The sequence below is a fragment of the Anopheles darlingi genome, chromosome 2 (assembly GCF_943734745.1).
Source record: "Anopheles darlingi chromosome 2, idAnoDarlMG_H_01, whole genome shotgun sequence".
NCBI classification, from domain to species: Eukaryota; Metazoa; Arthropoda; class Insecta; order Diptera; family Culicidae; genus Anopheles; species Anopheles darlingi.
Window position 1 is genome coordinate 77606057 of NC_064874.1, and position 13480 is coordinate 77619536.

The following is a 13480-nucleotide window of genomic DNA, read 5'->3' on the forward strand; positions in this document are numbered from 1 at the left end:
GACATTCTCCCGGATGGTGGCATTCTGCAGCCAGGCCTTTTGCGGCACGTACGCAATCGTCGAGTATCTGCACGAGCAGTCACAATCGGTAGGAAGGAACGATAAACGAGAGCTGTAATCAATAGACTGCTAGTGCACAAAGTGATCGTAAATCGGAGGCGCTGTTGGATGGCTACTCCCCAGTAGGCGGTCGACTTGTTGTCGAGTTGCTTCTCACGCAGCAAGCCTTGCACCGCAAGGCAGTTAGCAACAAAGTCGATTGAATTTCATTGAAAAGTAGCAACCAGTGTTGGAGCAGTCCAAGTCGTAGGCAAATATTATTCATTTCAATTGAAATTAGCATTAGATCTTCATCTACACCTTTGTCTTGTCTTGTAGTATCAGCCAACCAACACATGAAATTGAAATAAAAAATGTGCATCCATGAAGAGTCACTCCAGTAATTCGTTTTCACGCCAACCCCTGATACAACGTATCCAGCTGTTTGACAACCGATACACGAGCTAGAACCGGATTTATGCTGGCAGCGAATCACTTCCGCGAATTGAGTCCCCTGCACATCCTGCCAAAAAGAATACATCCATTCGCCACACCGTGTGAGTGCAGAATCGTGATTCAACCAACTATCCGAAGGCCAGTGCGACCGACCGCGCAACCCGGTAGATAGAGAAGAAAGAAAGAAAAATCGAATAAAGTTTCACAAACAATTTCGCTAGCCCGCAGGGAGAGAAATCGGACAACTAGTTGGAACACCCACGAGTCAATCGTCAGAACGATGCTTCTTCGGTAGCCGATCCGCCATGTCCCCCGACTTCCCACACGCCAGCAATCCGCACGGCGCTCGAAATGTCGCGAGCTATCGAGTGAACGTGGCACTCTCGAGAGCAGATTCGATTAACGACCGTTTTCGTGGCCTCGGGCTGTACAGTGTTTCGGTGGCACACCATCCCAGCATCAGTTGCAGTTGCAGTGGCACTGCTTCCGCGTTCTGCCTCATTCCCGTTCCTCAAACCGTCAAAACACTGATTGTTTGTACTGTATCGTACTCCTCCGCGCTTCCTTTCTCTTCATATGTTTCATTTGCCACACTCGCGGCATCGTCCCGTCTGTTTCAGCCGCCGTTTCCAAACCCGCACTCCAATGGCTTTGTTTATAATAACTGAACCGTGTGGAAATAACTCCGGCGCTTCTCCTGCTGGTCATTCCGCTCGTGTTTCGCGAAGCAGCTTCGATGAGTTTTTTTTTATTTCATTTTCAGCAAGTGACAGCACATATGTGTGTGTGTCCTGTTACCCTGATACCCCGGGGTAAGGGTTCATTGTTTAGAGTAAAGACTGCGCGGGTCACGTACGGTCACGTACGGTCACGAGACAGCATATGCAGTCGCGCAGCATCCTGGTTGCATAGTGTTTCCCGGAAGCTTTTCTTTCCGCCGATCAATCGAACGGAAAACGGAAGTTCTTCGATTTTTGTACAAAGAATTTCATTAAAAGGATATACAGATTGTTTGTTCAGTCAGGTGTGATGGAAAAAGATTGTCATGGATGCTTTCACTACTCTACTTAAACCTTGCTGTTACCGATTCCGATGCAAATTTGAATCATCGTTCATGTATTCCTTTTCTTCAAAACATTGAGATTTCATTGGATTCTGCTTCTCGCACATAGTACTACACAGGAAGAAAGTAACTCAATCGTATTTATTCGAACGATTATGCATCACCGAGTCTCATAAATGTTGTCATAATTATCCGTAAAAGATAATGTGCATGTCAAGTGTGGATTCATAACAGATAATAGAGTGAAAAAGTCATTCTCTAGTACATAACTCTATTACAGGAAACGCAAGTGCTACACTTTTCGATGCATTTCCCGCTTTACATACCGCACACCACAATTCCCGGACTCCCAATATCCTCTGCTCCAAAAACGATGCCACAGAAACAAACGTCATCCGAAACGTAACCGTAAAGAGACCGAAAAAGGTGCACAAAAATTCTTGAAATCTATGGTTCACGCTCAAATATTCCCGCATTTCAACCATACCACGAGAACGAGAACAGCAGCGCGGAAAAAAAAACAGCATCCCTGCATACCTCTGCACGATGACAGGATGCTCCAATAAATCGCCATAAATGGTCGTCAAATAAGCACCGGCAAGCACCGGACCATCCATCCCACTCGAGAACATAAAATTTGGTGGTGGCCATGCGACGAGGGGGAATGCAATCGTTATTTATGTTTACCTACAACCATCGTTTCGGCTTTTTTCGGTACGGTCCGGTACAGGGGGTCGGACCTCTGGCCAAACGGTGGAATTGATTCTTCCTATGAATTTATTAGTTTAACTTTTATTCCCATATCCTCATCGCAACGAACATTCTGACATGAAAAGGGAGAGTAAGTCGTACAACAAAAAATGAACAAAAAATAAGCGGGGAATCTAGCCTAATTCGACCGAGCAGCGAGTTTATACCGATAACGGCGGAAGAGAGATAAAATTTTCTGTGAAAGTGGATTATTAGGCTGCGATGGTGCGAATGATGATTGCTTTGATGGGCACTAGTTTGCCAACGCGAGCATGAGGCACGGTTATAGAAATTACGTTCTGCACGGACCGGTTCTCCTTCGACCAGTATCGATCACACGAATGAATCAAAACAGATTTATTGGGCGACCTTTAAAAATGTCAGGAGCCGTTCATTCGATTGAAATGTATAGTAGCTTATTTGTGAAGTAACTAATGATGCCACATCAAGTTTTGTGCTTCAAAATCAAAGTAATTTCTAAGCATTCATAAAAATGGCAACTATTTCAAGACAAGCAAGAAGCACTAATTGGTTTAATCCCTGTATATCATTACTCTTAGACTCTCACCAAGAGCACGGAGATTATTGTCGCAACTCATCGAGCTACGAGTCGTGAACAAGCGCTGAAATGCTATCTAAAGCGGGCCAAAATCTACCCCCTAACTGTTGTCAATAGCTGATCATCATGCTTTAGAGCTAATCACTTCGAAAGCCTTCTCTTGAGCGCCAAAACCATTGATGCCATCGATCAACGACTGCTCTCTCGAAGCGAAAAAAGAAGGACCGACAACATTGCGGCCCGGAAGGCATCCCATTAATCATTCGCTTAAGCAGTTTGATGTCATGGTGCGTCGGCCTAGGCCAGCCTCCCACCGTAAGTGATTGACATGTTGCTACAATTTTGACCATCAACGGTCATCGTGTTCGAACCGTGCTCATCCTGCCAAAAGATCCCCCCTCCATCCGGGAAATAGAGAGCAAGGTACTAATATTAAAAGCCCCACTTCTGAGATGCGCGGTTCTGGGTGGTTCAGTGTAATTGAGTTTTAATGTAAAAACCTTCCCCCTGGCGGCTAATCTGAAATGGTATTGCACAGCAAGTGGCCGCCGGGCATCGATCAGCGATCCGGTATCATATTCAATCAATTCGTTCCCGAAATAGAATCCCTGGAAATATAATTAACAAAAGGGCGAACGTTCGAGATCCTAAATACCGTTGGGTGTGCCGTTCTTCTCGGTCCCTTTACGACAGTTTCCAATTCTTGGGCACGGACTTGGAGTTTTTGTTTCGAGACGATGGAAACTTTTTGGTCAAAGCTCGCCACCACCATGCACCATGTAACCGGCCCGGCCGGGGGGGGGGGGGGGGGGGAGGGTGGGATGAGGATGATCCGTATCCCTCCTGGTGCCGTTTTCCATTTGAATGAGTTTCCAACGGCAACGGCGGTTGCCCCTGGTTGCCGGTCATGTGGGCGCCTAATCTCGAAGGCAACGAACCGCTCCTAATCAGTCCGATTGTCAAACGGTTGAACGACTCTCGGTTCGAAGCAAAAGTTTTCCACCGGCCACAGGCTGGACCCCCCCCCCCTCCCCCCCAAAGCCCGTAGGCGAAAAGAAACCGGCCTCTCTATTTCTCTTTCTCTCTCTCTCACTCTCTTCATTGGTTACTTACTTGTTCCAGAGCAGCTCGCCGGAAAGATGATTTATTTCCTTGAGAAGAGCCGCCAGCAGGGACGATTTGCCGCTCCCGCTACGCCCCACGATCATGGTCAGTTTGCCTGATGGTGGAAGGCGAAGGTTGGAGAAGAGGAAACGGAAAGAGCTGGCTGTTAATCTTGCTCGATTGCGCACCACACCACTTGCTACTCACCTTTCGGGATGGTTAACTGCTCGATGTGCAAGGTACCATCCGGTGGATGGACTGCATTCGCCGCATCCGCCTCCGCTGCCGCCTCATCCTGTCTTGCGCCGTTCCAGCGGAACCGTGCATCCTGCAGGTAAACCGCCGCATCATCCGGCACACCGAAGCGCATCTCCCGGGCCAGATGTTTCTGCTTCTGGCGACACTTCTCCAACCGTGCGCTCACCGATAGCTGGCTGTTCTTCTTGAGCTTCACACGAGGGTTGACCGCCGTCTTTTGGTACTTGGCGGCCGGTCTTGGCAGTCGCACCGTTTTTCGCTCGCTCACCGTCAACGTTGCCTCCTCGTCATCGTTACGCCCGATCCCGGAACGTATGGAGCGCGATGTCGAGGAACTGATCGACGAGTGCTGACTGGAGGGTGGTAGTTTGGTGCGCTCCAAGCTCGATCGCCCTTCGCCGGTCCGGTTATCCGACGGATCAACCTGATCATTGCCGAGCGATTTTATGCTTTCCTCTCGAGTCACTGTGGTGCAATCGTGCACCACGGTTTGCGGCTCCGGCTGTGGTCTAGCGGCTGTCCTTTCTTCCCGCTCTTGGCCACGTAATGGATCCGCCTCGGTAGTGGTCACTCCATCTTCTGGCGGTTCCTCTTCATCGCCGGATTCATACATATCCAGCGAGGCATTGCTGCGGCTCAGGATGCGTGCCATCGTCCGGATGCCCTCGAGTGAGCCCCGCTCGACTTCCGGCTGGCTCAGGAAAGCTTCCAGTCGACTCGTGCTTACGATGGCCGACAGTGTCACCGGGATGGTGATGGGGAAGATAAACAGCGGGACGGTGAGCTGGTTGAAGAGGGCTAACGAAGCGAACAGCCGACCGGCGGTCAGCTCGATCGGATTGTTCTCGAGCCCCAGAAACACGGCAATCGTTACGATCGTGATCAGAACCGAGGAAACGTGTGTCAGCAGCACTGGAATGAGTGTGTGAGTGAGTGCGTATAGAATGATACAAATTAGCAATCAATCTCAAGTGATAACAGTGTCAGGTCCACCCATCATCACCAGTTATCGGTAGATTACTCTAACGTACAGCAACACCCAATACTCATCGCACCGAGTCTGCCAAGAGGCATCCTGGATGGTTACATTGTTGCTAAATCGTTTACAATTTCTTTAGAATTCTTTGAGTACAATACATCCGTTGTAACGAGTTGGCAGGTTCTGCTGACGAAGGAACGGTACCGTTTGCAACCAAGGAAACCGTAGCCAAGGTAATCCGCAACTATGCTGTCAGTAGGCTGTGGTTAGGCATTGGGCCATTTCAAACGTCAGCATCCCAGACAGTGGTTATATTGATAAATAAAAAGCCAGTTTCTATTGTGCAACTCTTACTCTGTACTCTTACTGCTGGGTAGTCTGCGGTAACACCATCATCTCATGAACTGAACTCAAGGTTAAGAGCACAACGCCACACCTCGAGCAGTTTAATGAATCCCGCCTCTAAAGGTATGCCGGTTCAAATTGAAAGCAAACGAAAGGATCCTAATCAGCAGCGAATGAAATGAACCGAAATTCCATGGCGCACACCGCACCGAACCGGTGAACCGGTGCCCGGTGTACCAGTATCCCAATTCACCGAAGGGCCACCTCGAACCCTTAAAAAGGCCCTGACCAGGACAGACCAGACATACGACGAAGCATTAAACCGTTGGTCGAAAAGCTAAAAAGGATGGGAACGAGCGCAGCTCAGCGTGGGATCTGATGCCGCCATCCTTCATTATAGGTGGCCCCGCAGTGGACACATACCTATCGGGCAGATCGCTGATAAAGCACAACCGACCGACCCCGAAAAACGTCCAGAACAACGTCCCAAAGTGAACCCAAAGAACCGGACAGGGCAGCGTCGCTGGAAAACTTACTCATTAGCGTCCAGTAGATCGAGTCCAGGTCGAGATGGCGTAGCTCCTGCTGGCGGGCGACGGATATTTTATCTTTGAACACACCCTCCCATGCGTTCAGTTTAATTAATTTGATCCCCAGCAGCACCTCGTTGATGCGTCGCAGCCGCTCGTCGGTGCATTCCTGCTTTGCCGGGGAGCGGGTGACAGGAGTGGCCGGTGACAGGTACAGGTAGCGAGAGAGAGCGAGAGAAAGAGAAAGACAGACAGACGGTGAGTGAGCCCGATTATAAAGTCGATGGTACGGTACAGGAAAAACTATTCAATAGAACTTCACCATCAGCAGACGGCTACCTTGCCGTGTTGATGTTAATAGATTTCTACCTCGGATACGTTGGACAGGTCATTTAGGAATGAGAATTTCCTGTAAAAGCTATGCTACCTATGGTTTGCTTTTAGTTAGCGCAATGCACTAAACTGTGGAAGAGGCTATCTAGTAGTCTAGTTTGTTATAATAGTGAAGTGTTTGAACAAAAATATTCTTTACAAGCTGTAACGACATTCAAAACGTTTTCCATTTCCATCATGAATTTTGTCTCGATTGACTGGAAACCATAATTAATGCGTTCCCGTTAGACAAAGTCTCGTAGCACACGCACGTCTCCTAACACCTGCACTCCAGAGACGTGTACTTACGGAAGCTTTCTTCGAGTTGGCCGCCATTAGCTTGCCGATCAGTAGCTGCAGCGGTGTCATCGTGACGATGCAAACGACCGATCCAATTACTGTGCTAATCCCGAGCTGCCGGTACAGCAGGTACATCACGACACCGATCTGAAACCCAGAGGAAGAGACAGACAGTAATTAAATATTAAAGGAAAAAGGATTTCGTTCCTTTCTTGCCAGAGTGATCCTGTGAGTGAGTAAGAAGGTGAACATAAATCATGGCTTTCCACCGCGGAATCGTTGATGGCGGCTAGTCTTTCGCCGTCATATCGCGAAGTAATGAATTGAAAATGATGCTCGGTTCATTACTGACGAGCAAAAAGCAGGAACGTCCGCAAACGCGCCAGCGAAAACAGTATAAGTAGCGAAGGAGTCTAGTCTCTCTATTACTGCATTATCATCTTCTTCGATCAAATTAATGAACCCGTCCTCTGGCACCTGTTCACCTGCTTGTTTGTAGAAATAGTTCTCTTCCCTGTACTTCCGGGTGGACCGCCCTGTACCGGAACAATGCGGTAGTCAACCTTCCCTCTCGAAACGCTCCTACCCTCGGCGGTAATAGCTACTGCGTCTAGGTCACCAGAGAGCGCTCGCTCGAAACACTCGAAACAAGAACAAACAGCACAATGGAGAACCCGCAACCATAACCGGGATTAAGTACTTAGCGTTTTTCGTCCTAGCCCCAATCAGCGGGCCAAGATGATGATGGCCTTGGCCTGGTACGGCAAGAGCATTTTGCATCCCTTCCCCCCCCCCCCCCCCCCCCCCATCACGAGCGCACGCCAGAGATGACCGACGTTGATGTCACTTCTCGGAAGCCTCCTCCCATTTTGGCTCCCGTTTGTCACTTTACCTTTTTCTGCCTTAGCGAGGTAGAGCGAGGTAGCGCGCTATACCGGTTGGCTAATGTCGCCAACTAATTTGTAATTTCAAATTATCACACTTTTTGCTACTCGCTGGCCAGTTCGCAGCTCTAGTAGCTTCCCACGAGTGTTCGCTACGCTAGAGAAGGTTCCCGGAAAGGGGGCTATTATGGGCCAAGACACTCCACCAGCCCGCGTACTAATGACTTCAGAGACTGCGAGAATGGTGAAGAAAAGATGAGAGAATGTGGGGGAATATTTTACCGCGGGTGAAAGACTCCCGAAGAAATTGTCGGTCAGGGAAGTATCTTTGAGCTCTCTTTTCGAGATGACCTCATTAAAGATGCCCTGCGCCGTTTTGGGTGCCGATGCAGGTTGTACTTAATATGCTAGATCATGAATGAAACATCCGTTTCGGACGCCATTCCACTGCAATCCGTAGTAAGCCGCTGTAAAGCTCTATTCTTCACGTTCCGGACCTATTTAAAGTGGTGCATGGACGGAAAGTTTGCTGGAATTCATCATTGGGAATGGGTGTACCATCCTCATTAAAATACCTCACACTACCATTCTTTCAGAGTTGTTCCTCAAATCGACCATTATTGGTCCCTTTTAAAATAAATATAATTAGGCCAATCCCATCATCATCATCATCATCATCATCATCGTTAGTGACACTTTGCGCTCAGATGTATATTGAAAGCGATACCGGAAATTACCTCACGATGCCAGTAAAACAGGTAACCAGGTCAGCCCTGCATCAAATCTGGGCTACGTGAAACGCTCTCGAATGTTAATGGGTACATAATGGTCATTACGATGCGTAACTGCTACCCTGTCATGCCTCGGCCATAGTGAATCGTTTATTGGAAAACTTGCTCCAGCACAGGTCAGAGGACCAGCTCCACAAAAACCAGACGCTCTGACCTATGTACCTTGTTTGTCTTTCACTGTTAATTTGATTCATCTGTTCATAGAAAGGGCGTACGAGTCGTGATACAATTTGCCATCGTAGAACTCGATAAACGGTCACGATCACGTATGGCCACAGAGGCAGGACCTTTTTAAGCCACAGTAAAGTGTTTTAATGTTCTCGAATCGTTGAAGATTCATTCCAAACCAACTTTCAAACCGACTCGAGCATAAAGATTTTGATTGCTACGATGGTTTCGAACGCAAACTCCTAATGATCCATGTTTCACTCCCAAGCTCAAAAAGACTGTAGTAAACTATAGTTTCCTAATTTGTTAGACCGTCAGCTTTTCCCGTGCTAATGCTTTATTAGTTTGCCAATTTACACCAGCACCGCCGAGGGTCATCTTGATCCTCTTGGCACGGTTTGCTGCCTCAACAGCAAAAGTTATCATTTTCTATGGAAGCAATTATCGCGTTGAAAAACTTAAAAGCACCGATAAAACTTACTGGCCCAACTCGCGCTTGTTTGGAAAATTTCTCGAAAAATCGTGAAGCTCGGTGTGAAGCAACCACGACCAACTTTTGACCTCCGATGCACCGTAACCGCGCAAACACAAACACACGCCACACGGAAAGTGATCGGCACAAAGTGCAACGCAATCAGAATAATTGAATATAATCACCGGCGGCCGATGTTTTTTTTTTTTTGGCTATGGGATGGGTTTCAGCGTTCGATGACGGTACTGTTATCACAGCTGCGCCACCTGCCACCACCAGTCGAAGAACAGAGAGGACGAGGAAGAGAATTACGGGAGGAATTTGGGAGCAACTCTTTATTGGCTCCGAAGAAGCGAATTGGGCGTTTATCGAGCACTTCAGCAAAAATGAAGCATCCATCTATGCAGGGAGTTTCATTTGCTGAAGGCACGCAAGTTGAATGTTTCATCATTTGAAAGGCAGTTTAAAAATCTTTAAAGGTAGTGAAGTATACATTTTAGTTATGTGGTACAAATAATATTTCACAAACCATTTATCAATGCAATGATAAATGGAAGTTTGGAACATGTATAGCTTTAAAAAAAAAATCATCTCGGAAATCATGCTAGATTTGCCTCCTGCAAATTTGCCTAGTGTGACAACATTTCTCTGGATCATGACTTATTCTAGAACGAAAAAACTAATATTCCCAAAACTATAAATTCCCAATAACTATATAACTGACGATTACCGATGTATTTTCATACTAAAGCAATATTCTAGCGCAATATTCTCCTGTCGCGCAATAATGGTGCACTGTTGCGAGCATTACAGAAAGATATGACAAAATCATGCTACGTTGTAAAATACACAACCAGCACGTCAACGAACGATTGAAGTGCCGATACGGTGTGCCTGCATCAAAGTTGCAAACAAAACAAACATGCTTTTGCCAGATACCCCTCCCTCCCCTCCCCATCCTTTGTTTTGCGTACAAAATCTAAAACGCAAGCGCGCGCGCAAATGCACCCCAGTGTCGCATCCTGCTCCAACCCCCCACCCCCCCTAAAAGTATGCTTACCTTCAGCGGAATGGCCCATACGTAGTGGACCATCTTCACGAACGACATCACGTTGAACGCATCGTCCGACATTAGGTTGGTAATGGTGCCACTGTCAGTTATGCTACCCATTTGTTCACCGCTTCTACTCCTGGGCGCATCGTCTCCGTCCCGTCCTGCTGTCGTGCGTCCCGATCTCGCTCCATTTCCGGTACCGTCGCGGGTCGCTGTGGTTCCGACAATTTCCGGTCGGTCATCGTGAGCTCGATTGACATTGGTCGACGCACCGCGCGATGGCGGTACTTCGCCGATGCTGTTTGCGTACCGTGCCGTACCATGTTTCTGTACATCCGCCGCCGTAGCATCGGCAGGAGCCAGCTCAGCCTCGTCGCTTACCTTTGACCGCCTGCGATTCGTACGGTCCCAGTGCGGGGGTCCCTCGTTCGGTGGGTCTCGCTGTGGTTCACCTCTGGTCTGGTGGTGTGGGGTTGCCGCGTGGAAACAGCTCGTACTGAGCAGCAGCGTCTTCCGGTACACCAGCCCCTGGAGTGCATTTTTCAACCGGATGCCTTCACCGTCCATCAGGTGGGTGCTGGCCTGCGAAAGGGTACCCTGGGCTAACGACGCGATCAGCACCAGAACGCATACGATCCAGCCGTTCGCGAAGAACGACGACCAGCTTGACGTTAACAGGGCGGCCACTGGTGGCGGTAGTGGTGGTGGTGCTTGCGGTGATGGTTGACCAAGTACTCCGGTTCCGGCTGCGCTATCTGCCATGCCATTGGGTGATTGATTCGATTTGTCGACGGCACCTTCAGCCGTCAGCGAGGTCGCTGCCGTCGTATCATTGCCCAAAATTAAGGATGCTGACACGGCGGCAACCAGCCCAGCAGCGACCGCACTGCCGCTGCTGCCCGGATTGCTGTGCGGTTCTGTCTGTGTCGTGGTCGCTATGTAATCGACAATATTGGAAATGCAAAGGGGGCCCACGAGTGCGCACAGGTCACCGGCCAGCTTCAGTAGTCCGCCCACCAGAAACATACGCCATCCGTTGCGCACGTAGCAGCGCCACAGCGAGGCACGGGTGCTCTTCGCGGTCGCGTTGTTGATGTCGCCATGATGACAAAGGGAACAAAAATGACGATTAATGTAGGTGTTTCGTTTGAATTTTTTAACAACACAACAGGATGAGGAAAAGAGAAAGGAACAGACAGTAAGAATGATAGAGAGACTACCTCCGGGGTACCCAGTGTCCCTGGATAGTTGAAGTATCCCTTCAATGTGTCTAGGACGGGCTACAGTCCATGCACGTACCTCACTAAAAGCACGCTAGAGGACGTAGGAGCATCCAGCTATGCATAACCTAACAAAAAATGTTGTAATAAACACAAAGTCTTCTCTTAAAACAAGGTTTGCTCAAGGCGCAATTCTTTTGAAATCATGAAGGGCCATGCGCCTCCATCGGTGTCGATCATTCGAATAAAGACGCATGATAATTTTCAAAACCGATGGAGGCGCTTGGTTCTTCACGATTTTAAAAGATTTGCGCGCGAAAAAAGAGAATTTGTGTTAATCAAAACATGTTTTATGAAATTACACGGGACTTTTTAATGAGGTACATGCGTATAACGTAACCCATCGCTCATTTAACAGCCCTTTTCGATAAGAAGCAAACGAATGCTGGAATGAAACGTTTCGCAGTTTTCCGTTTATTTTGATAACAAAAAAAACAGAAATTACCGCAACCATTTAGCACCCACGTGTTGGCAGATAACATGCTGCCCGCCACGGAACGCAAACCACGGTTCCGGCCGGTGCAAATGAAGGCAAGAAGCGAAGCCCATCAACCACGACGAACCACTGCTTCACCAGCGAGCGAGTGTGAAGAGTGAAAACGGTGCACTAAATCAAGCCCACGGTGCGATCGTAAGCGACCTCCGCAAGCGCAAGATCACCCTACGAGAAAGCCTACGAGCAGGCGCCAAGCAGGCCGTTTACAATCCGATATACCAAAAACCTCCAACCGACACCGGATGGTGTTTGTGTGGGCCAAAAAAAATTGCTTTGATTTATGTCTTGGTGAAAATTTGCAATGAAAAGTAAGGTCCAAGTGAGACGGGGTGTGGCGAGACGAACGAATGGCATCCAGTTGAGAGCGGATGGATGCGCGAATAGGATGATGCCGGTGGCAAAAAGCCTACCAGCGCAATTCTTCGGAGGACAAAAGGTAACGGGGCAAGAGTAAGCACGACAGAAAGAGAGAGAGAGAGAGAGAGAGAGAGAGAGAGAAATGAGAGAGGAAACTTCTTTCCGTCAAGCGGCACAACGAAGAAGAGTAATTGGATCCCGGAGCGAGCGGTTCCGCAGAAAAGGCGTTGGCCTTTTCCCAGCCCTCCCGGGGGGTGGCTCATGTTTGTGGTACGATAAGAAAACAAAGATAGCATAGCACCACACCACAAACCTTTCCATTCATGTGCACCCTTTTGAGGCCTCGTCCTTAAAAATAAAAAAATAAAAAAGCAAACCCTCGAAGGTCCGTTGATTTGCATGGGAGCCACGAAGCCGCTTATCAGCTAGCCCAGTCAACCACCTCCCTCCTTCTCCCACCCCCTCGGCATGCACCCTTCCTTCTCTATTCCACACGCAAGGACTCAGTGGTTGGTTTAAAAATCCATGTTTTCATCATGACCAGCAACGGGGGAGGGGGAGCGAGGTGGCCATCCCGCGGTGGTCGTGGACAGATGGGGAAGTACGGGACTACATCATCCTGCACTATTCTCGGGGCCCCGGAACAGCATTAACGAAGCCGCAACCTCTCTGTTAAAAATCTATTTTACTCGCCAGCAAAGTGTTCCCCAGAGGAAGTGTGGAGCGGGGGTGGGTGGATGAAAGGGGTGAGCGCATATACACAAGCAGGTCCTCTCTTACCGGTGACGGTGTCGGCTTGACATTAATTTTTCCAGCTCCTAGCCAAGGTGCTGAAGTGAATTAATTATCAGTCCGTGTAATCCCCTTTTTGTTCTCTCCTCGTCCCATTTCAATGAAGGATACAACCGCCCCTCCCGGAGCGCGTCTTGCGGGCTTTGACATGGATCTTCCCTTTCCACGGGAGGCCAAAAAAAAGAGCAAGGAAATAAAGCAAAACCGTCAACCGGCCGGCTTTGACGCCATTCCTAATTTGCCACAAATTTGCCCGAGACGCGACAACCTGGCAGTGTGCTGCGTGGGTCGACGGTGAATTGTCACCGAAAGTGAAAAGGGTTGTGCGCCCTGACGCACGCACGCACGCTTGCACGCATACACGATTATCCCGTACAGCGGTTTCAGTGGCAAACGGTGGGGTTAATGTGCTTCACCGTGCTGGCGGACCG

At 48.8% G+C, this 13480-nt stretch overlaps 1 protein-coding gene across 1 annotated transcript in view; it reads right to left on the reverse strand.

Annotated features, from left to right (window-relative positions):
* LOC125948073 (ATP-binding cassette sub-family C member Sur) overlaps positions 1-13480 on the reverse strand; it is a 43542-nt gene that overhangs the window by 12939 nt on the left and 17123 nt on the right. The window contains exons 6-11 of the mRNA XM_049673750.1: positions 10131-11198; positions 6765-6902; positions 6090-6252; positions 4179-5141; positions 3981-4086; positions 1-67 (exon numbers count right to left, since the gene is read on the reverse strand). The exon at positions 1-67 is cut by the window's left edge and continues 195 nt beyond it. Of these exons, the coding sequence (XP_049529707.1) occupies positions 1-67; positions 3981-4086; positions 4179-5141; positions 6090-6252; positions 6765-6902; positions 10131-11198 (2505 nt within the window). The remainder of the gene's footprint in view (positions 68-3980; positions 4087-4178; positions 5142-6089; positions 6253-6764; positions 6903-10130; positions 11199-13480) is intronic.